This window comes from Macaca thibetana, chromosome 16 (assembly GCF_024542745.1).
Source record: "Macaca thibetana thibetana isolate TM-01 chromosome 16, ASM2454274v1, whole genome shotgun sequence".
Lineage (NCBI taxonomy): Eukaryota > Metazoa > Chordata > Mammalia > Primates > Cercopithecidae > Macaca > Macaca thibetana.
Genome location: NC_065593.1, coordinates 45,276,613 through 45,302,621, shown reverse-complemented (window position 1 = coordinate 45,302,621; position 26,009 = coordinate 45,276,613). Strand labels below are relative to the sequence as shown.

The 26,009-nt window shown below is 42.7% G+C and overlaps 2 protein-coding genes across 3 annotated transcripts in view; one reads left to right on the top strand and one right to left on the bottom strand.

Annotated features, from left to right (window-relative positions):
• The window catches only part of KAT7 (lysine acetyltransferase 7), a 40,281-nt gene extending 20,989 nt beyond the window's left edge, over window positions 1–19,292 (top strand). For both annotated transcript variants that reach the window (XM_050765661.1, XM_050765659.1), the window contains 9 exons: window positions 1,442–1,540; window positions 5,714–5,824; window positions 8,028–8,219; window positions 11,526–11,615; window positions 11,839–11,979; window positions 13,409–13,502; window positions 16,198–16,344; window positions 16,889–16,995; window positions 17,597–19,292. In XM_050765661.1, the coding sequence (XP_050621618.1) occupies window positions 1,442–1,540; window positions 5,714–5,824; window positions 8,028–8,219; window positions 11,526–11,615; window positions 11,839–11,979; window positions 13,409–13,502; window positions 16,198–16,344; window positions 16,889–16,995; window positions 17,597–17,698 (1,083 nt within the window). In that variant the 3' untranslated portion in view covers window positions 17,699–19,292. The remainder of the gene's footprint in view (window positions 1–1,441; window positions 1,541–5,713; window positions 5,825–8,027; window positions 8,220–11,525; window positions 11,616–11,838; window positions 11,980–13,408; window positions 13,503–16,197; window positions 16,345–16,888; window positions 16,996–17,596) is intronic.
• The window catches only part of PHB1 (prohibitin 1), a 444,080-nt gene that overhangs the window by 405,652 nt on the left and 12,419 nt on the right, over window positions 1–26,009 (bottom strand). The window lies entirely within an intron of this gene.

Below are 26,009 nucleotides of genomic sequence, written 5' to 3'. Positions count from 1 at the left end.
TACTGATTAACTCTAGCTATGTTGTCCTGGGCAGGTCAGCTAACCTATTTCTTTGTTAATAAGAAGAGGTGAATAATGCCTTCCTGGCAGGGGAGTCAGCTAAATTATGTATGTAAAGCACCTCTACTCAGTGCTTGGCAGGTAAAAAGCACTCCATAAGTGGTAACTACACTTTTCTTCATTGTCTATCTTGGGTGTTATTTTATTTTATTTTATTAATTTATTTATTTTTTAAACAGTTTTCACTCTTTTTGTCCAGGCTGGAGTGCAATGGCGCAATCTCAGCTCACTGCAACCTCCGTCTCCCGGGTTCGAGAGATTCTCTTGCCTCAGTCTCCCAAGTAGCCAGGATTACAGGGGCACGCCACCACGCCCAGCTAATTTTGTATTTTTAGTAGAGACGGGGTTTCACCATGTTGGCCAGGCTGGTCTTAAACTCCTGACCTCCAGTAATCCACCCACCTTGGCCTCCCAAAGTGCTGGGTTTATAGGCGTGAGCCACCGTGCCCAGCCTTGAGTTTTATTCTTACTCAGTTTTTCTATTTAAATGAATATATATAAATGAATTTTTGTATCACTGTTGATGAGATCAATAAGCATTAATTGGAAAACAGTTCTTGTTGCTTTGGTGGAGACGTCCATCCTTAGTTTATGTTAATAGTAAAATAAGTTTGTATTCCTGAACCTGTATTTAACTGACAGTAAAGGTGGTGGGGTGATGATAACCTGATTTGGAATTTTTAAATTGCCATATTCATGAAAAAATTAGCTGGGCATGGTGGTATACACCTGTAGTCCCAGTTACTTGGAAGGCTGAGACAGAAGGATGGCTTGAGCTCAGGAGGTAGAGGTTGCAGTGAGCCATGATTGTGCCGCTGCATTTCAGCCTAGGCGACAGAGCAAGACCCTGCCTCAAAAATAATACAAATGAATAAAATAAAATTGCCATATGATTTGCAGTGTGGCTAGAACATTTCTGGGGTTTTTTTCTCTTTACATTTTAAAAAATGTTTTGGTACCTTCTTTTTTTTTTTGTTTTTGAAGAGTCTCGCTCTGTCTCCCAGGCTGGAATGCAGTGGCGTGATTGGCTCACTGCAACCTCTGCCTCCCAGGTTCAGGTGATTCTCCCGCCCTCAGCCTCCCGAGTAGCTGGGATTACAGGAGCACACCACCACGCCTGGCTAATTTTTGTATTTTTAGTAGAGACGAGGATTCACCATGTTGGCCAGGCTGGTCTTGAACTCCTGCTCTCAGGTGGTTGGCCCGCCTTGGCCTCCCAAAGTGTTGAGATTACAGGCGTGAGCCACCTGGTTGGCCCGCCTTGGCTTCCCAAAGTGTTGAGATTACAGGCCTGAGCCACCGTGCTTGACCTTGGCACTTTCATTTTGAAGCTTAGCTTTTATAAGCAGTTTTCTCTCAGTTTTCTCCTTTTTCCTTTTAGGCACCAACGGAGAGGCAGCTTCGATACAAGGAAAAAGTGGCTGAACTCAGGAAGAAAAGAAATTCTGGACTGAGCAAAGAACAGAAAGAGAAATACATGGTGAGGAAAAGTTAAATATTTAATGAGCATGAACTCCTGCTATCACATTTGATTCCTTTTGCTTTCTGAGCTTGTGCCTTTCAGATTTGCCATTTAGTATGCTCTACATGTGAATACTAAGTGACTCTTCTATGGCACTTAGAGTTTATTTCATCCCCTAAAACTGAGTTGTTGAGAGTGGGAACAGGAGGTCTTGGGAAAATGAAATACCATTAGAATTTAGATTTAAAAAAATTTGAACCTCTGGTTGTTCATAAATTTTACTTTCATCTTAAAGGGTTAAATTTACCCACTAGAACACATGCCATGGCACTAGAAACTTATGTATGAAGAAAAGTAGTCAACCTTAATAGTAGGCTGCTTATTTTAATGGAAAAATAGATTTCCTCCATGATTAAAAGGTATTAATCGGGTGAATATTCTATAATAGATATTCTTGTGGTATTTTAATATTTTTTTCTAATTTTAGAAGTAATTATCTTACATTTGTAAGATAATTTGGAGTGATTAAGCAAAGTATATGGAAGAAAACAAATCCTACCACCTAAAAATAGCCACAGTTAGTGTTTTTGGATATATCCTAGCTTTTTCACAATCCCTTATTTATGTAATTGCCTTCTTACTGTATGTAGCACTTTGAATTCTGTCTTTTCACTTAAACATCTTTTTTTTTTTTTTTTTTTGAGACTGAGTCTCACTCTTTGTCAGCCAGGCTGGAGTGCAGTGGCATGATCTCAGCTCACTGCCACCTCTGCCTCCTGGGCTCAAACAATTCTCCTGCCTCAGCCTCCTGAGTAGCTGGGATTACAGGCATGTGCCACCACGCCTGGCTAATTTTTGTATCTTTAGTAGAGACAGGGTTTCACCTTGTTGGCCAGACTGGTTTCGAACTCCTGACCTCAGGTAATCTGCCTGCCTCAGCCTCCCAGAGTGTTGGGATTACAGGTGTGAGCCACCATGCCTGGCCTTAAACATCTTTTTTTAGGAAAATATTTTATTATGCATGTATTAATATATGCTTACTACTGAAAATACCAAAAATATAGAGAAGAAACATTCCAATAAAAAAAAATTGTCCTTCAAGATACAAACCACTGCTTAACATTTTTCTTTTTCTTTTTTTTCTTTTTTTTTTGAGATAGAGTCTTGCTCTGTCCCCCAGGCTGGAGTGCAGTGGTGCAGTCTTGGCTCACTGCAGCCTCCGCCTCCCGGGTTCAAGCAATTCTCTGCCTCAGCCTCCCGAGTAGCTGGGACTACAGGCACCCACCACCACTCGTGGCTAAGTTTTGTATTTTTGGTAGACACGGGGTTTCACCATGTTGGCCAGACTGGTCTTGAACTCCTGACCTCGTGATCCACCCACCTCGGCCTCCCAAAGTGCTGGGATTACAGGCGTGAGCCACTGCGCCCAGCCTTTTTTTTTTTTTTTTTTTTTAGTATTTATTTATTTTAAATTTTAGATAAGGGGGTACATGTACAGGTTTGTTACATACATGTGTTGTGTGATGCTAAGATTTAGGCTTCTATTCATCTTATCCTGTCACCCAAGTAGTGAACATAGCCCCTGATAGGTAGTTTTTCGACCTTTGCCTGCCTCCCCACTTTTGGAATCCTCGGTGTTTATTGTTCCCTTCTTTGTATCCCTCTGTACCCAGTGGTTAGCTCCCACTTATAAGTGAGAACATGCTGTGTTTGGTTTTCTGTTTTTGTGTTAATTTGCTTAAGATAATGGCCTCCAGCTGCATCCATGTTGCTGCAAAGGACATGATTTCATTCTTTTTTATGGCTGTTCTTTTAGTTTTTTCCTGACATTTTAGTTTTTTTCATAGAATTGGAATGTTTTCTTATTTAGCCATTAGAATAGATTCTTAAACGTAGGGCATGTGAATACTTACTCAGGGCATGGCTTCACTAAGACAAAAATATGCCAGACTATGTATAGATGACCCTTTGTATCCATGGATTTTGTTCCTGTGGATTCAGCCAACCATAGATCAGAAATATTTGGGGAAAAAAATGTGCATTTGTACTGAACATGTACAGACTTTTTCTTGTCATTATTTCTGAAATAGTACAGTATAACAGCTATTACATGGCGTTGACATCACGTAAGTAATCTAGAGATTAATTCAGGTATACTGCTGGATGTGCCCTGGTTATATGCAAATATGACATCATTTACATATGAGACTTGAGCATCCATAGATTTTGTTATATGCAGGAAGGTTGGGGGGCGTTCCTGGAACTCTTCCCCTAGGGATATCAAGAGATGACTGTATTTACTCTTTTTTTTTTTGAGACAGAGTCTCACTCTGTCACCCAGGCTGGAGTGCAGCAGTGGTGCAGTCGCAGCTCACTACAACCTCTGCCTGCCGGGTTCTGGGTTCAAGCAATTCGCCTGCTTCAGCCTCCCAAGTAGCTGGAGTAATAGGCGTGGGCCACCACACCCAGCTGATTTTTGTAATTTTAGTAGAGACAGGGTTTTGCCATGTTGCCCAGGCTGGTCTCAAACTCCTGACCTCAAGTGATTTGCCCATCTTGGCCTCCCAAGGTGCTAGGATTACAGGTGAGCACCTGGCCTATATTTACTTTTTTGACAGTCATCACTGTCTTAAATGATAATTTGACGAATAAGTGGACATAGGCCAATGTGAGATGGGTTGTGGGGTGAATTTGTAGTTAGACCTTTACACCAGACTGTTGGTTTGTAGAGTGAGGGCTTTAGTAGTGGGCTGTAGGGTACCAGGTTGTTTGCTTGCCCCAGTCTTGCTCACTGTTTCTATCTGCAAACTGGTTAGAAGAGTAATAAGACAATGATACTGTATATTGAGTGATTAGTACTAGGCACTGTGGTTGTGATGTTCCTTTGATCTTTTAACAGTCCAGTATGATTGGTGGTATTTCCCGTATTTTATATACAGGAAAACTGAGACTGAGAGAGGTAACTTGCCCAAAATCATACAGGTAGAAAGAGTGTCTGAAGTAAAAGTTCTTGAAATTTTTAACCTAAACAAACATCTGCTCTGCTTTTCAGTAATTTGGGATAGGTTAGTAGGACCCAACCTCCTTGATTAAAATGCTGGCTAGGATTTTTTTCAAGCTTTTTTTTTTTTTTTTCCAGTGTTCCTCAAAATAGAAGAAATAACTAATGCTTAGAACCCAAATCTTAGATGTTAAGGGTCCAAATTTAAAAAGATTCACAGCAGATGGAATCAGATTAACCAGAAGAAATTTTAATAGGGATAAAGATATTGATAAGTGGTGTCTTCATATGCTAATATGTGTGTGAAATCTATAATGTTTTCCTGGGATAAGCGGTCCACTCCACTTAACTACTATTATCTCCTATTCTCTGGATGGGAGGTGGAGCCTAGAACAGTGGGAAGGGCTAAAATCAAAGGCTTAAAAGGGAAGTTTCCTTTGTAGAATCTCTTTCCTGGAAAGGATTCTTGTAGTGACTGCCATGGTAAGATTGGGAAATTATTTTGAGACTGGATTATTTTCACGCTTTTAATTTTCTATGGCTTTTCCCTGTCTTATTCTTGCTTAATATTTAGTAAGGCATTTTTTAGAGTCCAGCCTATTTTTCCTGAGCATGTGGACTGGAGTTTGAGGGTAGCACGCCTTTTGCAGACAGTGTAATGGTGGCTGGAGCAATTCAAGTGAAAGAAGTTACAAAGGACTACTTCATCCAGCTGCCCCTGCCCCTCCCTTCCTGCAGATTTTCTTTTGAGTCTAAAATCTTAGACACTAAGGCTTAGAGAATCTGGTTTTTGTGTGTTTTGTTTTTAAATCCGGGAGTATCCACCAAAGCTCCTTCCATATCTCAGGATTCTGGGAATTTGTAGTGTCTCTGGGTTTGTGGTACTTTATTTATTTGTACTGTCATGCACATTTTTACATGAAGGAATGGAGGCATAGAGTTCTGATCCACGAAGAAATAGAATGAAGTTCCCTTCTGGAGGTGTGGGAGCATTTCCTTTCCAGATTCACTGGGGTGGGTAGTGGCATTAATCTGATGAGTATGTCTTGTGCTCAATGCCTAGCACCTAGTATGTAGGCACTAAATAAATAGCTTATGGTTGTGTGGTTTGCATGGATTGAAGTGAAACAGATTAAAAAGTTCTTAGAAGCAGAGAGTATCAGAGTGTCATGCTCTGGTTATTTTCCTAGGAACACAGACAGACCTATGGGAACACACGGGAACCTCTCTTAGAAAACCTGACAAGTGAGTATGACTTGGATCTTTTCCGAAGAGCACAAGCCCGGGCTTCAGAGGATTTGGTGAGTATTAAAACCTCCAAACTGAAGACCACTTGTGAAAGGTGCTTAGAATTGCCAAGAAAAATGATTGCAAATCAGTTTGGTGGGAATTAAATGTACCTTGCTTCTTGAATCTCTTTCCCTCTCTTCCCAGCTGTCCCTTTTTGGAGACTAGCCTTTCCCTTTCAGATTTAAAACAAATCACCCCTCCTCCCTTCCTTTTTTTATTCCCTTCTTTCCACCTCAGCTCCCGGAAGTACCAGTTTGGCTAGAGCTGATGAGGCTGGATAAAACTATAGGCTCCCCTTTGTCTCAGCTGGGCAATTTGCAATTCTGAGAACCTGTAGCCTAGGAGAGACTCATCTCTGTTGTTTTCTTAATCCCAACAGGAACTCCCCTTTTGCTAGGTTTCCTTTGCACTAAGAATGAAAATAACAGTGAAGGGGAATAATAGAAAAGGCTGTTGTCAGATGTTTTAGAGTTAATCTTTGACACAGTCAAGTTTGATACATTGGTTGTCCATTCTGATATTTATTTAGAGCTAGTTTATACTGAGTTGCTGTCCTAGGCAGAATTTTTAACAACTTTGCTTGAAGAAAATTCTGGTGATTGAGTTTACCTCTGATATAACAGATTAAATGTGTTCAGGGAAGCTCAGTTTTTAAAGTGAATCTCATCTTCACCCCCTTCCCCCTTGTATTAAAAAAAAATTGTATCAAATAATAGACTTGTTGAAAACTGGGCGGAGGCAGGGTTTGCTGGCTACCCTTGGCTGGAATGGGCAGTTCCTACTGCTAGTTTTCTTTTTTTTTTTTTTTTTTTGAGACGGAGTCTCGCTCTGTCGCCCAGGCTGGAGTGCAGTGGCGCGATCTCGGCTCACTGCAAGCTCCGCCTCCCGGGTTCACGCCATTCTCCTGCCTCAGCCTCCCGAGTAGCTGGGACTACAGGCGCCCACAACCGCGCCCGGCTAATTTTTTTTTGTATTTTTAGTAGAGACGGGGTTTCACCGTGGTCTCGATCTCCTGACCTTGTGATCCGCCCGCCTCGGCCTCCCAAAGTGCTGGGATTACAGGCGTGAGCCACCGCGCCCGGCCCTACTGCTAGTTTTCTCTATCCTGTTTTGTCATGGAGCATTTCTGAGCTAGCGTTTCACAACTTTACACCTGGTTATACTTACAAATTATAATACTTTTGTAGCCAACTCAGAGTCACTGAATTTTCTTTTTTTTTGTCTGAGACAGAGTTTTGCTCTGTTGCCCAAACTGGAGTGCAGTGGTGCCATCATGACTCACTGCAGTCTCGACCTCCAGTGCTCAAGCGATTCTCCCACGTCAGCCTCCTGAGTAGCTGGGACTACAGGCATGCCACTACACCCAGCCCAGAAATATTTTCTGCCTTCTAGAGTTTAGATTCTAGAATTATGCACATTTCAAAAATATTTTTTAAAAGGCCTACTTTTTTTTCTAAGTGAGCATTGTGGATATATGTCACAGAGATTCATATAGCTTTATAAAAGTTTCTGCAGATAAGTAAGGCAGATTCTAAATCAACTTTTCTGTTTAGTTTTAGAATACTTTCTAAGGGTGGGCAGTTTGTATCTGTGATGATTTTCTTTATAATTCAGTTTGGTCTAGGCTGATAATAATGAAGTTTCCAAGGTCTCATTCTGGTGAGGCCCAGAATGTGGGAGGTAGCAGAGAACCCCTCTTTTGAGACCTGTGCTCTGAGCAGTATGGGCAGTAAGTTTTCTGTATGCCTGCCTGATTTTTCATGTAGCTCTCTTTAATGTAAATTCTCATAGGTAGAAGCCAAATCTGTCTGATTTTTTTTATAGCCTAGCATGGTGGCATGCACATACGCTTTTAGAAACAAGACAATATTTATTTTTTTAAAACAGAGTCTCGCTCTGTCTCCCAGGCTGGAAGTGTGGTAGTGCGATCTCGGTTCACTGCAGCCTCTGCCTCTTGGGTTCAAATGATTCTTCTGCCTCAGCCTCCCAAGTAGCTGGGATTACAGTTGTTTGCCACCACACCTGGCTAATTGTTGTATTTTTAGTAGAGATGGGGTTTTGCCATTTCGGCCAGGCTGGTCTCGAACTCCTGGCCTTAAGAGATCTGCCTGCCTCAGCCTCCCAAAGTGTTGGGATTACAGGATCCATTGTGTCCTTCCTGAAAGCAAATATAATACATTCTAATCCTCCTTTGACTTGATTTCTTGGCAATAGGAGAAATTAAGGCTGCAAGGCCAAATCACAGAGGGAAGCAACATGATTAAAACAATTGCTTTTGGCCGCTATGAGCTTGATACCTGGTACCATTCTCCATATCCTGAAGAATATGCACGGCTGGGACGTCTCTATATGTGTGAATTCTGTTTAAAATATATGAAGAGCCAAACGATACTCCGCCGGCACATGGTGAGTTGTCTTGGGTTCCTCTGCCTTGACCATGATGACAATAAGCTGTAGGATCTCTAGATTTTGCCATAGTGATTGCCTCTGTTCAGGCACCTTCTCAGTGGTCCTCAGCAGTGGGATGAAGGCATAGGAAATGGAAGGCCACAGCTTAAGGTGGGGTGTAGAGCCTGAGGCATGGCTTGTGCTGGGTGCCACCCAAAGCAGCTGAGGGCCCTTACCCACATCCTGTCATGTACGTCTTCCTGTCTTTTGTTCTTACTGCCTACTCCTCTTCATTTCCTCCTTGGAATATGAATTATCTCTGCCCACAGGTTTTGTGTGTCCCAAACTAGATGAAAATACAGACTTCATTAGGCAGAGCAGGGACAGCATGGCTCACCTTCATATCCCTAGCAACTAGTGTGGACAACTGATGCCCAGGAAATATATGTTGAATGGGTACACTTACTAATATGTAAGAGTGATCAGCCTGTGACAGATTATGAAAGTAGCAGAATGGGTTCTTTGGTGCCTTCCTCTCTTTTTCCTAATAAAGCAGGTATAAGGAGTTGAATCTGTTATTGTTGACAAATATGTTTACTAGATTTTTTGCAGCTTCAAAAAAAAAAAGCCATTTCCCCCACCCCCTCTGTTATGAAATAAGAAGTTTTGTCTTAAGGGATATTTCTGCCATGGAGCAAGGGAAGGAGTAGAGATTAGATTAGCCTTTCAGGCAGAGAAGCCTTTTTCTTGTTTTTTTGTTTGTTTTTTGTTTTTTGTTTTTGAGACAGAGTCTTGCTGTGTTGCCCAGGCTGGAGTGCAGTGGCGCGATCTCGGCTCACTGCAACCTCCGCCTCCCGGGTTAAAATGATTCTCCTACCTCAGCCTCCTGAGTAGCTGGGACTACAGGTGCACACCACCACACCTGGCTAAGTGTTGTATTTTTAGTAGAGACGGGGTTTCACCATGTTGGCCAGGATGGTCTTGATCTCCTGACCTCGTGATATACCCGCCTCAGCTTCCCAAAGTGCTAGGATTACAGGCATGAGCCACCGTGCCCAGCCCTTGTTCTCATAATCACAATATAGTTTGGCTCTAAGGCCTCGGGGGTGTCTCTTTTTCTTTCCCCTTCCTATTTTATTTCCCAGGATTTCCATATGCTGAGCATCTATGACCCAGTCTTCCTGTGATTTCTGTCATTATACTCTTCTCCCCAGTTTGGTTGGTGATACTGCTTTTTTATGTTCCCAGTTCAGGAGCATGTGGTCTGCAGGTTCAGGGCCCAGAACTGTTGCTTTGACTCAGGTTCTGCAGGCCCTGGCACACTTGACTGCATGGGGCTAGAGTCATGGAGGGGAGGTGATTGGCGGGGATTGGTAGAGATACAGGGTACAGGGAATGATGGGGTCAGAAGGAGGGGCACTGACACAGATGGCAGTTCATGGAGATAAAGTAAAATGGTTTTACTATGTGAAAGCAGGTATTTTTATTGATGTGCACTGCTTACCATTTATGCCTTTTTTCCTTTTTGTTTCTGGTTGTTTAGTGACACTAACCGATGAAATAGCTAAAAGGGCAAGAAACAGTAATAGAAGGAGAAAACAAAGGGTCTGAATAAATCTGAGGATCGAATAAACATTATGAATATTTGAAAATCTTCCATATTATATGATATAAAAATCAGATTTCAGGAAATTCCTATTTTATTCCATGCCTGTTCTTATTCCCATTGCTTCAGGTGTGATCACTGAAATGAAATGGTCTTCCTTTGGCTTGGCTTCTGTTTCTAAACGATAATTGTTACATGAGTTTGCTTATTGTTGGGAAGAGCCAGCATGAGTAAAGGGGTAGAGATAGGAACAAACTACAGATGGAATTTTCTTGGAGGGATTCCAGTTAATAAATATTTGGATTTACATATGACAAATTGGAACATGCTTCTTGAGTTGACAAAAAGAGTTGCAGTAAAATTGCTTAATAGAAAGTGTTTAATGGGCCAGGTGCGGTGGCTCACACCTGTAATCCCAGCACTTTGGGAGGCTGAAGTGGGAGGATTGCTTGAGGCCAAGAATTTGAGACCAGCCTGGGTAAAATAGTGAGACTCTGTTGCTTCAAAAACCATTTTAAAAATTAACCAGGTGTAGTGCCACGTGCCTATAATCTTAGGTACGTGGGAGAATCTTTTGTGCCCAGGAGTTTGAGGCTGCAGTGAGCTATGATCGTGCTATTTCAGCCTGGGTGACAGGGTGACACCCTACCTCAAAAAAAAAAGTTTGTGTATCTATACTTTTTAAACACTTTTTTTTTTTTTTTGAGACGAAGTCTTGCTCTGTCACTTAGGCTGCAGTGCAGTAGTGTGATGTCGACTCACTACAGCCTCCACCTCCCGGATTCTTTTGCCTCAGCCTCCAGAGTAGCTGGGATTACAGGCCCCCGCCACCACACCTGGCTAATTTTTGTATTTTTAGTAGAGGTGGGGTTTCACCATGTTGTCCAGGCTGCACTCAAACTTGTGACCTCAGGTGATCTGCCCACTTCAGCCTCCCAAAGTTCTGGGATTACAGGCGTGAGCCACCGCTGCGTTAAACATTTTAAAATGTAAACCTTTTAAAGAATTCACCTAACAGCAGAATGCAGCTGACTGGCTGCATTAAAACAATTAGCACTTGAGAGTTAGGAAAAGGGGGTACTTCATGCCTCCTTGTGGCCAAGTGACCCTAGCTTCCTGCTGCTCAGCTAGGCTGCTTGCTTTTTTTTTTTTTTCCTTTTTTTGCCACAGGACTTTCTCTTAATTTCCTTATATAACTAAGGCAATGCAGTTGCAGGGGAGAAGGGCAGACAGGTAATGGTACATGGTTTTTATCATTGTGAGTGAGTTTTCTAATCTGAACAAAAGAAGACCATAATGGTTAGGTGGTAATGAGAAGTTATGGGTAAAGGTGAGAGTAAAGTACTTAGCCACCCTAAGCTGCTGGAAATAAGCTGCTTAAGAATTTCCTGTTGGCTTGAGGCATAATAAGCAAGGGTATTGTTATTTATTTGACCTTTATGTAGTGGGTGATTTTAATCTCCTGGGCTAAAGCAGTGCCAGAATGTAATCCAGAGTACTTGTTCCAGATTGCTATGGAAGTGTCATAAATATATTCAAATGACTTTGGAAGTCTTTGTTTTATGGAAAAAAAATCTGTGTTTTACAGTATGTTCTCAACTTGTCCAACTGTCCTGTAGCTCAGTTAATCCCATTTGACCTGTCATTCCTTTTCCCTTTTGAGGAGCAGTCTTGTTGGGAGGCTTTGGTTCCCTGATGTGAATTTCATTGTCTCGCAGGCCAAATGTGTGTGGAAACACCCACCTGGTGATGAGATATATCGCAAAGGTTCAATCTCTGTGTTTGAAGTGGATGGCAAGAAAAACAAGGTAAAAAGTGGTGGCTTTAGAAAGGAGTTGTAATGTTGGATATTCACAGGTTTCAGAAGGCATGTGTTTTTTCTCCATCATACCTTGTGAAGGACATAGAACTCTTCTTTTGCCAAAATACACAATATGTTTCATTAATAATTATGGTATGTTTGTGAATTTTAGGCCTTTATCTGTTTAGGAATCAGTGGCCCACACATGAACTCTGTTTCTCTGCTTCCAGATCTACTGCCAAAACCTGTGCCTGTTGGCCAAACTTTTTCTGGACCATAAGACATTATATTATGATGTGGAACCCTTCCTGTTCTATGTTATGACAGAGGCGGACAACACTGGCTGTCACCTGATTGGATATTTTTCCAAGGTAAGCAGGATCTGGAGATTAAGAAGCCACTGGCCAGAGCAGGGTGATCCATGTTCGCAGCTGGGGGCTCAAATCACCGACAGGAAGAAGCCGCACTCTGGGCAATGATGACACCCCTTCCTTAAATTAAAAAAAAAAAAAAAAAAAAAAGGGCAAACCCATGTATCAAAGATTGTTTAATGAAAATGCAGTTTTTATTGAAAGCTTCTGGTTAATTCTTTTCTGGAATTGTGGACTGGAGCTGCCTATTAATAACTGGCCAGAGCCCTTCCTAGTAACCCACAAGCCAACATCTTGTAGTCAAGCCAGCTCTCCTGGCTTTGCCTGCCTCTGTGTTATCAGCTTAAAACCAGGAATATACTCCTTTTGCCTGATTGTTTAGCTGGGCTCCTAGCACAGTCCCTTCAGTGATAACACTACTGCGCCTTTTAAAGACCCAAGGCCAGATATTTTTTTTTTTTTTTTTTTTTTTTGAGACAGTCTCACTCTTGCCCAGGCTGGAATACAGAGGTGTGATCTTGACTCACTGTACCCTCTGCCTTCCGGGTTCAAGTGACCCTCCTGCCTCAGTGTCCTGAGCAGCTGGGATAACAGGTGCCTGCCACCACGCCCAGCGAATTTTTTGTGTGATTTTAGTAGAGATGGTGTTTTACACCATGTTGGCCAGGATGGTCTTGAACTCCTGACCTCAAGTGACCACTCGCCTTAGCCTCCCAAAGTGCTGGGATTACAGGTGTGAGCCATTGCGCCTGGCCCAAGGCCAGATTTTATGACTTTTAGTATAACAACTTTATTGAAATATAATTCATACACCATAAATTCACACACTGAAAGGGTACAATTTAGTTGTTTATAGTGTATTCACAGAGTTGTGCAATCGATCCAGTTTGCATTATCCTGAAAATAAATTGTTAGCAATCACTTCTTTTTCCACTCAATCCCTCTCAGCCCTTCTGTCTGTACAAATTTCCCTATTCTGGACACTTCCTGCAACTGGAATCACACATTTTGATTTCATTCGATTTGATTTTTTTTTTTTTTAAATCCCTTTGCAGAATGGAGACTTACTGTGTTGTTTCCTTCCCTTCTCTTCCAGTAGGCAGCTCCTTTTCAAAAATTGCATTTAAAGTGGGCTTCTATATACTGAGTCAGCAGCCTTAACCTTCTTGCCCTGCTCTGTGGCTGTCAGGAACCCAGAGTCAGCCCCCTTAAAATGAGACTGGAGGTTTCAGCTAGGGAAATCCTGGGATGATTAATGGCTTTGGCCATGATAAGGGGTGTGGTTATAACAGCTGTGAGCCTGACAGCCACTCCTTGGGACTGGTTACCCAGATGTTTTGCAAGCAGCCTTATTTTGTATCTGTGGAAGTGCTGAAACCTTTGGTTTCAAATCCTCGTGACGTGTTCATCTGTTTGCTCTTGATTTTAGGAAAAGAATTCATTCCTCAACTACAACGTATCCTGTATCCTTACCATGCCTCAGTACATGAGACAGGGCTATGGCAAGATGCTTATTGATTTCAGTAAGTGAAACTGCTAAGTCATTAGTTCCACAAGGCATGGACCATGTGAATATTGCTGTTTGTCTTTTTGTCTTGTGGTCTCTGCAATTCCTGAAATGTAGTGGAGGTACATAGATATTTAGTAAATGAATGAACAAGTAGGAAAAACCTGAACATTGTCATTCTGCCTGATACACATTGACCATTGAAGGGATACGGGACTTCTCCTTAATGAGTAGGAAGTACAGAGGATGATAAAGTGAGCTCTTTCATATTATCCCAGTTTGAGACTTTTAAACAGCACATACATGCATGAGGCTTAAAATCTGTTCCTTGATGCTAGGGATTTCACTTTTGTAGGGACTTGTCTAGAAGTAATCCATGCACCCAATGGACCCTTTGCATAATATACTCTGCCCTCATTAATTGTGGATTCTGTGTTTGTGAATTTGCTTACTCACTAAGTTTTATTTGTAACCCCAAAATCAATCTTAACATTTTTGTGGTCATTCGTGAACATGCACAGAGCAGCAAAAAATAAGAGTCATGGATGCACGCATTCCCAGCTGACTTCGGAGTTTTCAGCTCTTATACTGTAAACAAGTTCATTTTCAGTCTGTGAATGCCACACGGTTTTGGCTTTCTGTTGATTTTAAATGGCCCCTATGAGTAGTGCTGATGTGTCTGGTGTTCCTAATCTCAGAAATCCTGGGGTACCTTATACTAATCTCAGGAATCCTGGGGGGATACCTTACACTAATCTCAGGAATCCCGGGGTACCTTACAGAGGTTAGATGGCTTTCTTCAGGTGAATTAGAGAGTTGCTGGCAGTGAGTTCAATGTTAGTGATGTCAACAGTGTATATTAAATAAGGCATTTTTAAACAGAAACATAAAATAAGGTTATGTATTGATGGTTGACCAATGTGTGACCAGAGGCTTGCAGGAACCTAACCCTCCCTGTATTTCTCCTAGTAGCAGTGGTTCAGTATTCACTAATTCAGGTTCTCAGTGACTTTATGAAACATAACTGCTGTGAAAAACAAGACTCCACTGTGTGTTATTCTCTATTTGATGTCCACTGTCAAAGGACAGGGTATATTGTAATCAAAATTGGAATTCCTAGAATTAGCCTTCCAAGCCTTCTTTCTTTCTTTCTTTCTTTCTTTTTTTTTTTTTTTTTTTGAGACGGAGTTTTGCTCTTATTGTCCAGGCTGGAACGCAATGGTGCGATCTTGGCTCATTGCAACCTCCATCTCCCAGGTTCAAGCGATTCTTCTGCCTCAGCCTCCCGAGTAGCTGGGATTACAGGCATGTGCCACCACGCCTGGCTAATTTTGTGTTTTTTTTAGTAGAGATGGAGTTTCTCCATGTTGGTCAGGCTGGTCTCGAACTCCCGACCTCAGGTGGTCCGCCCACCTTGGCCTCCCAGAGTGCTGGAATTACAGGTGTGAGCCACCTTGCCCAGCTGCCTTTTTTCATTTTTAAGTCACCTGAGAAGAGATGAACTGGAAAGTGACATAAGAGGGGAACTATATATCTTTGAATAGGTAACACTGTTCATATAAACTTGATTTTATAGGAAGTTTTAAGCATTAACAAAAGTATAATAAACCCTCCTATACCCATCACCCAACTTCAATAATTACTGTTTTTTGGGGGTGGAGGGGGCTAACCTCGTTTTACCTATACTTTCACCTGCCATTATTTTGATATTTCTAAAAAATAAGGTCTATTACACCTTAAAAAAAAAAAAGTCCTTCATATCATAAATTGTGATACTCAGATTTCCCTGGTGTGATTTTGTTCTTTTTAAAAAACTTTTTTTTAATACTTAGATCCAGGTAAAATTGATAGTGAGATTGAGAAATATGGCTCATAATTCACTTTCAGTCTAAAATTTTCCAGTCCCATCTTTTTTTTCCTTGCTGTGTTTTTATTGAAGAAAGGAGGTTAGTTGTCTAAAAGGATTACCCAGATTATGAACCTTGCAGACTGCATCTCCATAATGTTGTTTTGTATATTTTGTATAAATTGAATGTTAGGTGTTTAGACTTTACAACTAGAGGCTTCATCATTTGGGTTTTTTACACACACACATCCCCCCCACTATCTCATAGGTGGTACTGAACTAATCTGTTCTTACCATTCAAAGATTTAAAAAATATTTTAAAACTAGGTAATGAAGTGGCTTCACATTTTTTTCCTGTCTCCCTTGTTTCCAACACACACCTATAGAGAACCATTGTTATCAAAATGATTAATAGTGAAGCCTTCCGGAGTTCTTTTAGTGCCTATTACAGTAGTGCCCTCCTTATCCGCCATTTCACTTTCTGCAGTTTCAATTACCTGTAGTCAACTGCGGTCCAAAAATAGGTGAGTACAGTACAGTAAGATATTTTGAGAGACAGACAACCTTCACATAACTTTTGTTACAGTATATTGTTATAATTGTTCTGTTTTACTATTACTGTCTTCCTGTTCCTAATTTATAAGTTAAACTATAGCATAGGTATGTGTTGATAGGAAAATACATAGTATATATAGGATTTGGTACTATCCACAGTTTTGGGCCTCCACTGAGAGTCTTGGAACACATTCCCTGGAATGAGAGGGGACTGTGCTTCTTAAACCTTCTTGCATGTTGGCACACTGTTTTTTGCTATTCGGGTAAGATCTAGTGCTGCTGGAAAAAGTCTGTATTTGTTCCCTGGCAGGTTATTTGCTTTCCAAAGTCGAAGAAAAAGTTGGCTCCCCAGAACGTCCACTCTCAGATCTGGGGCTTATAAGCTATCGCAGTTACTGGAAAGAAGTACTTCTCCGCTACCTGCATAATTTCCAAGGCAAAGAGATTTCTATCAAAGGTTGGTTTTTGACTCCTTGGAATGGTTGATTGTTGCCCAAGAAGTTAACTCTAGTGGGTATTGTGTTTCCCCTAAATATGAGAAAGGAAGGCCAACTGGAAATGGACCACTGCAGAGACCCTCACTAAAGTTGCCTAGGAATCCAAAGCATTTGGCCCCTGGGAATGGTTATTAATTGGCTTCTCAAATCCAGAGTTGCTAACACTAATTCTTGTAAAAGTCAAGAAGAAAAACTTCAGGTCTTTTGGTTCATCTTTCTGAGAAAGACATCCCTGGGTATTTATGCAGGGGTGGAACAATTTAGTTTGGTCTATATTTGACCCTGATTTCTAAGGGGCCAAGAATAGCTTCTTGCTGTAATATCCTTCTGTAGTTATTTGGACTGGTCAAATGAATACTTTGTAAACTCCTTCTAAACAGATTGGGTTGAGTACAGAAGATTCTGTCCATTTGGATTTCCTTTAAGGGAAAGTAGACCTTGGTTGGGGGCAAAGGGGTGGGAACCTGCACTTTGGTCAGGTTGTCAGTAGATCTTCTGTTTCAGAAATCAGTCAGGAGACGGCTGTGAATCCTGTAGACATTGTCAGCACTCTACAAGCCCTTCAGATGCTCAAGTACTGGAAGGGAAAACACCTAGTTTTAAAGAGACAGGTAAGGTTTTCATCAGCAGCTTGCTCATTGTTGGATGTCCTTCAAGGCTTAGCAGAGCAAAGTAGGGGCCTTACGACTCAAGAGAACCTTCCCTTAAAGGAGTTTGGCTACATGCCCCTTTTACTGGGTCTCGTTTCTGTAGCTGGCAGTGATGCCTGCATTGCCTTATCCGTATCAGAAGGTTTTGGTAAGCTCCTGTCTCAAATTTGGATGACACAAGTTAAGCAGCTCCAGTTAAGCAGCTTTATGTTGTACAGCACTTCTGTCATTTGATGATTTTCTTACATGGGAGGAAATTGCCCATCTGTAGAGGAATCTTCACAAATGCTGTCTCAACTCATACTCACTTCTAATTTTTAAAATTGTTTCATACATACAATAAAGGTAGGTGAGCGATGATTTTCATTTCTCACTGAGGGTAAAGTAGGAAGAATGGATTAGATAGAAAAGTCGTTTGTAAGTCAAAAGATAGTATTTTTTTATACCCTAATATGTTGTTAAACCTTTGGCAATTCCTTCTTGGTGGTTAGTTATTTTGGAATCTATGTAAAGGCATTTGAGTTGAAAGTATATAATCCTTTTTCCCATTGTTCTCCCCTAGGACCTGATTGATGAGTGGATAGCCAAAGAGGCCAAAAGGTCCAACTCCAATAAAACCATGGATCCCAGCTGCTTAAAATGGACCCCTCCCAAGGGCACTTAAAGTGACCTGTCATTCCGAGCCAGCGAACCCCAGCAGTAGGAATCCGTACCCTAGGGATCTGTCTGTCATTTCTGTTGCTCTTGTGATTGGCAAGTACAGTATCCTTTGGGAAGGCCATCCCCCTCAGGACTGTTCTGGCTCCGACCTTTGTGTACACTGCAGACGCTGGTTCTGAGGAACTGTTGTTTCGGCCTCAGTGAGGTTGCCTGGATGGGATCTGTATTAGACTTGAGTGCAGGTCTCTCAGCACTGACCCAAGGAGTTCTGTTATGGTACTGTACCTGTCCAGTCACTGGTTCTCTCCTCATGTCCTCTCGCCCCATGAGGTTGTGTTGTGTCTTCTAAGCGTGGTACTAGTGCTTGCCGCCTGGTCACCAGACCTCCAAATATGGCTGCCACCACCAGGACCTTTCCAGTTACTCCTTATGTGTGTGTTCTATGGAGGGGCAGGGAAGAGGTGGCACTTGTGAGTGTGTGTGGATTGGCAGGGGATCCATTCACTTTGGGTTTCATCTTGCTTTAAATTTCTTTCCTTCATTTTGATTAAGAGACCTCTTTTTGATCTGTATTGGGCTTACCAGAGCCAAATACTTCTGAAGAGTTTCCCAGGGACTAGTCTTGGTAATAGCATATAATTGATCTGAATGAGATGGAGAGAAGAATGAAGAAGTGGTAGTTCTGGGTTTGATTTGAGTTCACCTGTGGGCAGTGGGCAGTGTCTTGGTGAAAGGGAGCGGATACTACTTTTTGCCTCACCGTGAAGTACCCACTAGTAAATATTTCCTTCTCTCTTTACTCCCAGTCCCTTTTTACGTTTGCAGGTGCCAAAGTAATGTCCACTTCTCCCTTTCATGCTGCATGTTAACTGATTAATTATACTGCAGAAATCTTTTCACCTCCACTAGTCTGATACAGTACATCTTTACTTCTGTATACATTGCACTGATTCTGTCTCAATGCCCTGGGAGAAGTTGAAAATGATTGAAAGTGACTTTCATATCTCAGCTCATGACTCAGCAAGGCAGAATGGCCACCCCTGCCAAGGTTTGCTTCTCTTTTCAACAGTGCCTCACCCTCCCTCTAGGATTAAAGTGCTTCTGCCCTTCCACAAACTCCTCCTCCATTTCCTTTTTGGGATTTGTCACCGTCCTTCTATTCTCTGGTCTTCTATTTTTGGTGTTGTTCAAGTGAAGGAAGAGATGTTCCCTCTAATTTCTCTGTAGCCCATTATAACCTGCTATCTTGGGGCAACTTTTGATGTATGACATGTCACCCTTCCCAACTTGGTCTCCTCCAACATGCTGTCTTCATGTGGAGCCCTCACCACAATCCCTGACTCCGGTCATTTGTGCCTTTCTCTTGTCATCTCTGTACACTACTTATATTCACTGTGGGTTGGGGGAGCTAATTTTAAGCATGTTCAGTGGCAGCCCCCCTCCAGTTTCAGTGTCACTGTTAAAATTTATCCAAAATCAACTTCACTAGGGGTTTTCTTAAGGGGTAAAGGCCTTTTACAGAAGCTAAACCCTTCCCCACATGTGGTAGAATGTGCTCTTCTATATCTACTCCTCAATAAAGCATGTTCTCTGCTCAAGTCTGTTTTATCTGGGGGCTCTCATTTATATATGAAAATGATGCACACAATCTGCTACTCATAGTAAACGCACTTAGGATTTGCTTTGCCTGGCAGTACACTGTTGAGGGATGTGGTTTGTGGCTATGGAATGTTTTTCCCTGTGATGCAGGCTGTCTATAAAGATCGAGGGAGTGCTCACTCTGAACTTATCTAGATGGTGGCACAAATTTGATCTGCCTCACTTTGGTTCCAGCTAATCAGTATACATAGCAATGATTAGTCAGTATTACCCATTCTTTCACTAAGTGCCATTTTTCACTGATTTTAGGGGCAAAGGAACCAATAGGAAGTTAGGATATATGGGGGTTCAGTTGATGCCTGTGGGAGATGGGAACAGATATCCCTTCTCATTTCCAGGTTCATTCACCAGTATTGAGCAATGTCACGTCTAATTATTGACTCCCAGGTTGAAATGATTATTTTTGAAAATAGCTGCATTTTCCTGTAAGATATACCCAGCACAGGAAAAGGGTGGCTGAGCACTTACCTCTGTATGGTGGAAAGGAGGAGGCTGGGAATTGTATGTGCTGGAATGGTTTTGCTTGCTGTGGCCAGTAGTGGTGAGAACCCATACAGTTGAAGTTTTTTGCACAGTCCTGATCCCAAGCCTCCACTCGCTTTGCCATCCCACTTTACTCACTGAAAAATAAAAGAATTTATTATCTCATTTAAACTCCCACAAGTGTGGGAACAGACTTCCCTTGGCAATTTTGAGTAAGACTATCCCATTTCACTCCCTCTTTTTTTTTTTTTTTTTGAGTCAGAGTCTGGCTGTGTCACCCAGGTTGGAGTGCAGTGGCCGATCTCGACTCACTGTAACCTCCGCCTCCCGGGTTCAAGTGGTTCTCCTGTCTCAGCCTTCCGAGTAGCTGGGATTACAGGTGCATGCCACCATGCCCAGCTAATTTTTATATTTTTAGTAGATACAGGGTTTCATCATGTTGGCCGGGCTGGTCTCGAACTCCTGACTTCAGGTGATGGCCTCCCAAAGTGCTGGGATTACAGCTTTGAGCCACTGCACCCAGCTTTTAACTCCCTCTTATCTGCATAACAGAAGCTTAGCTGCTTAAGCTCCTTTATTAGAAGAGCAAAAGTCTGAAATTATTACTGAAACCTGCTCAATGGAAGTACTTACTCTTATTTCTGGAGGAAGAGAGCTGTAGCATGGGCTGGTTGCTTCCCATATGGTTGTCACCGTACCTTCATACTGCCTCATTTGACCCTCATACTAGCCCTGTGCAGTAGATGTGTACACTGGTTTGCCAAAGGAGACCTGAATCCAAGGTGGAAGTAAGCAGCGAATCCAGAAACTTCAATTCTGGTCTGTCTGCCTTGATAGCCCGCACCCTCCCCTCTACCGTTTGCTTCCACAACTTTTTTTGATTCCTTAATGATGAATCCTCCTCTCCCTTCTAGTTGGATTTCTTTGTTACAGGCACCCATGTTTCTAATGGCTTCCATTACAAGGATAATAATGAAACTGGTGAAAACTTTCAGGCAAAGGGATTGATTTTCTTTTTACGTTTTTTTCTTCTTATTATTTTTTTAATTATTAACCAACTCAACTCATTACAGTAAAAAGGACTGATTTTTAAGCCAGCCATGATAGCTCTGTAATAGTCTGTAATCTCAGCACTTTGGGAGGCCAAAGTGGGCAGATTCCTTGAGCCCAGGAATTCGAGACTAGCCTGGGCAGCATGATGAAATCCCAGCTCTACAAAAAACAGAAAAATTAGACGTGGGCATGTGCCTGTAGTCCCAGCTACTCGGGAGGCTGAGGCATGAGAATCGCCTGAACCCAGGAGGTAGAGGTTGCAGTGAGTTGAGATGATGCCACTGCACTCCAGCCTGGGTGACAGAATGAGACCCTGTCTCAAAAAAAAGAAAAAACAATTGATTGATGTTAGTTGGCTTTACAAGCAGCAACTTTGGGGGGCTACAGAGCTAAACCAGGAAGCAAAAGATGTACCTCATGGTGGCATTGTTTCTGATTTAGGATAGGAAGCATTGTCCCTTTACTTCTGTGATTTTCTTCATTCCTCACCACAGCACAGTAAGGTGGATATTATAGCCCTCTGCCAGATGAAAAATTGAGGCTCATAGCGGTCTTGCTGCTGTGTTAGAGCAACAGAATGAGACAGCCTTGCTTCCCTGAGTCCAAATCCCATACTTTTGGCATTGTTACCATGAGGTCTGGTCATCTGATGATTCCATGCTATTTTCCCATTTCTTATCTGGGGATAATGAGTCATATTAAGTAATTTTTTTTGGTTTTGTTTTCAAGATGGTGTCTCGCTCTGTCACCCAGGCTGAAGTGCAGTGGCATGATCTTGTCTCATTGCAACCTCTGCCTCCCGGGTTCAAGCAATTCTCCTGCCTCAGCCTCCCAAGTAGCAGGGATTACAGGCGCCCACCATCTCGCCTGGCTAATTTTTGTGTTTTTACTAGAGACAAGGTTTTGCCATGTTGGCCGGGCTGGTCTCGAACTCCTGACCTCAGGTGATCCACTCACAGCCTCCCAAAGTGCTGGGATTACAGGCAGGAGCCACCATGCCCAGCCAAGTAAGTTTTAACAGTGTGGTATAACCTTTAAATGACAAGGTGATGCTTTTGACTTGTCCTCTACTTTGATTTGTCCTGATTTGTCCCTATAGTTCTGAGTGGGTCAAAACAAAGTCTCAGGGGCTGCACCAGGATCAAGCAGCACAGCTCGGCCATGATCCTTTTACCACTTTTTTCTTCTGTCCTGTGAGACTCTGATTAAAGCACTGGATTTTTAAAAAATACCCTTGTAAATACACACACATTTGTCTATAGTTGAGGAAATTGTGCCTTTGAAGTCCATTCTTGGACGTGGAGTTAGGAAACCCTGGTTTGAGAAGAAGCCCCAGTGAGACAGCAGGAATCCTCTTACCACACAACCCCTCAGCTAGTTCTTAGTGTGCTCAGGCTCAAATAACCAATCCCATCAAGTGAAATGAATGGCAGCACGGAGAAGGCCTGGCTCACTGAGGCTCTCGGCATTAATTTCCTCTACCTCATGTGTCTCACAGGTGCACATATGTACAGCATATCAAGGTATTGAATGTCATGAGAATAAAATATGAAAACTGCTTTGCTGAGTGATAGTATGTGATGTGTGCTAGGACTTCTAGAAGCCACCCTTTGCTGTTCATTGGGATCATGGAATCGGACCTCAACTGGTTTTGCCTCAGCACTTTCTTCCACAAAATTATGTGTGACTGCCTCCTCCAGACTGTTTCCTGCTGATAGGCACAGTTTAATAGCCTTCTTCCTGTGTGGTATCTGCAACAAAATCCCAATGAATGTCACTAAGAAGGAAACAAAGGATTGCCCAGCGATGAGAAATGTCCCTGGTGCCAAAACATCAGTTTGCCCCTAACTTCTTGTGCAATACCTTTAAGTCCAGGTTATGTTGTTACCATTTGGGGGTTTGGGGATTTGTTTACTTGTGCCCAAGAGTGGAGAAAATAACCTGTGCGATTGCACAACTCTGGCTCCATGGTTCCTCACAAATGTTCCATGTGAGATATAAACATCTTTACCCTCGACAAGTCATGTTCGTTCCAAGAAACCCGTCTTTGTTCTTAATTGGGCATTTGTTTCTGGAAACAGCTTACCGTACATTCAATTCCAAAGTTATCAGAAACCTACACTCTTATCTCACAAATTTAGAGGTATGGTAGATCATCTCCAAAGATGGCCACCAGCAATTGCTCTCATCCTCTGTGCACGTGCTACTTCCAATAAGGTCTATTTTTTTCCTCAGTGTGGGCTGAACTTGTGACTTGTTTTGACTAATAGGATGTTATGGAAGTGATATTTTGGTAGCTTCCACTTTTGTTCTTGAAAATGCGCTGACATGTTTTCAAAAGAGAAGCTTGGGCTAAATTACTGAATGGTGAGAGACGATGCATAGGAGAACCAAGGTGCTCTAGTCACACACAACTAAAAGCCCAGACTTGTGTCTCTTGAAGGTTTCAACCCCGCCAGACTCCCAGCTGAATGCACCCTCGTGATGGCCCTTGCTGATACCACATGACACTAAAGACATCTAGCTGAGCCCTGTTAACCCAGAGAATTGTGAGAATACTGTTTTAACCACACGTTTTGGAATGGTTTGATACATGGCAATCGAGAAGTGAAACAAGGGGACTTTGGAAACTGAAGGGCTGGAATTCAGTTTGCCCTGTAGGTTGATTGGAAGCCAGATGTGCCTAGAGGAAGGCGGCTACCACCTTGTGCAATTCCAAGGGACACTGTTTATATTCTGTGTAAATGGCAGCCTCAGACAGTTCACCTCGTTTGGTTATTTATCGTGTCAGCTGTCAGTCAAATTGCTTCTGAGGTAACTGGCTGGCCTTGGAATTCTTAGCCACCTCCTTAAGCGGATCAGGAAAACTGAAGAATATCCTTCTATATGTATGTATGTATGTATGTATGTATTGATTGATTGACTGATTTATGAGACAGGATCTCTTTCTGTCACCCAGGCTGGAGTGCAGTGGTACAATCACAGCTCACTGCAGCCTCGCCTTCCCAGGCTCCAGCGATTCTCCCATCTCAACCTCCAGAGTAGTTGAGACCACAGGCATGCACTACCATGCCTGGCTAACTTTTTGTATTTTCAGTAGAGACGAGGTTTCACCATGTTGCCCAGGCTGGTTTCAAGCGGAGCTCAAGCAATCAGCCTGCCTTGGCCTCCCAAAGTGTTGGGATTACAGGCATGAGCCGCTGCGCCCAGCCTTCTTCTGTTGTCGAGATACTGCTCATCACTTGTGTGCTCCAGAATTCATGTGGCTTCTCATTGCTCAGTGGATTAAGTTCATGTTTATCCTGGCTTTCAAGTCTTTCTGTAAGCTGACTCAACCTACACGTAGCTTTCATCATTCCCTTACACATAACCTCAACGTGCAACAGGATTAGTCTATTATTCCCTTTCTTGTATTTACTGAGAAAGCCTCCACTTCAATGTTCCATGAAGTGTGTTCCACTAAATACCAAAGTATAGGCAAAAAGTTCTGTGGTCAAATAAATCTGGAAAACACCGAGTGTTTCCAAAGTTAGTATCAGGCCAGTCATGGTGGCTCACACCTGTAAGCCCAGCACTTTGGGAAGCTGAGGTGGGAGGATGACTTGAGTCCAGGAGTTTGAGACCAGCCTGGGCAACATAGGGAGACCCAATCTCTACAAAAAAATTAGCTGGGCGTGGTGGTGTGCACCTGTAGTGCCAGCTACTCGGGAGGCTGAGGTAGGAGGATCACCTGAGCCCAAGAAGTCAAGGCTGTGGTCATCTGAGATCCCACCAGTGTGCTCCAGCGTGGGTGACAGAGCAAGACCCTGTCTCAAAAAAATAAAAAAAAAAGATAATACCAGTATGTTCCTTGACTTCAAGATTTCCCAAAACCTTCAGTGGGCTAATGGGCATTGGGGTTTTCCAAGAAGACACAGGATATAACATTTCCTAAAATGATTTGATCTGGAAGGAGCCTCTTGGACTGGTGTCCTGGGGTAGGGCTTTTGGAAATGTTTCCCACCCAAATAGGCCCCTAATTCTGCCTGAGACTTGTCTGAACTATCATGACATAGACCAAGTGTGAGGGTTGATGCATGTGAAGTCAAGCCACCATAGCCCAAATCCTGACCGTCATTTCCTTTGTAACTTGAAGCAAGTGGCTTATCCCACATTGGCAGAATGGGGATAAAATTGTGGAAAATTCGCTTGCAGTACCTGCCATACATTCATTCATGTAGTCAGTAAACAAGTTCTGTTGTGCCCACCAACTAAGGTGGGAATTAGTTGAGTCTGGGGAACCAGTGGTAACCCCTGTCTGAAAAAGGGCCTTTATCCTGGGAGCTAAAAGATGAGTTAGTGGGGTGAGGGCAATATGGAGTAGAGGGACTGGGGCAGTGTCCAGATCCCAGAGCAGGCCAGCATTTGGTGTGTGTGTCTGAGAGAGCCTGGTGGTGATTGTGACAACCCAGAGGAGAGAGACTAGAGAGCACAGGCCCCTGGAGGTTTCTGCAAGAATATCAAGTGTGTGCTAGGACACTGTTGGACTGTGGCCAACAAGGGATGGACTCGATCCTATTTCTCATTTTAAAAGGTCACGCTCCAGTGGACAAAGGCTGGGGGTAGCTGGCTGGCTTGAGGGTGGAAAGCAAGGAGGTCTGCCAGGAGGCTGCTGCCCTCCAAGACAAGGGAGGAAGGTGGCTGCTACCAACAGTGACAAGATAGCAAGAAGTTAGGTGGACTCCAGATAGATTGTGGAATGTTCAACAGCTAGGGGATAATGAGTTGGGTTTGAAGAATTGAGGGGAACTCCCAGGTTTGTAGCTGGGTGCGTGGAGGTGCCGTTTGTAGAGATGGGGAAGATGGTGAGGAGTAGTTTTGGGGCAGTGGATCAGCAGTTCAGTGTATGGACAGTCCGAGTTTGAGAACTGTGGGACGTATTCAGGAAGTAGCAGCTCTACTGTTTATTTCAGTTACTTGTATTAAGTTTGGCTCCTAGAGACAGACTCCTCGAGGACTCCTCCATCACAATGCTCTCCAGGGACCTCTCGTGCCAAGCACTTTTGTTGGCGCTGAGGACACAAAGATAATAAGATGCGGTCTGTGTTCTTCAGAAACCCTGTTTTGCAGGGGAGGTAAAT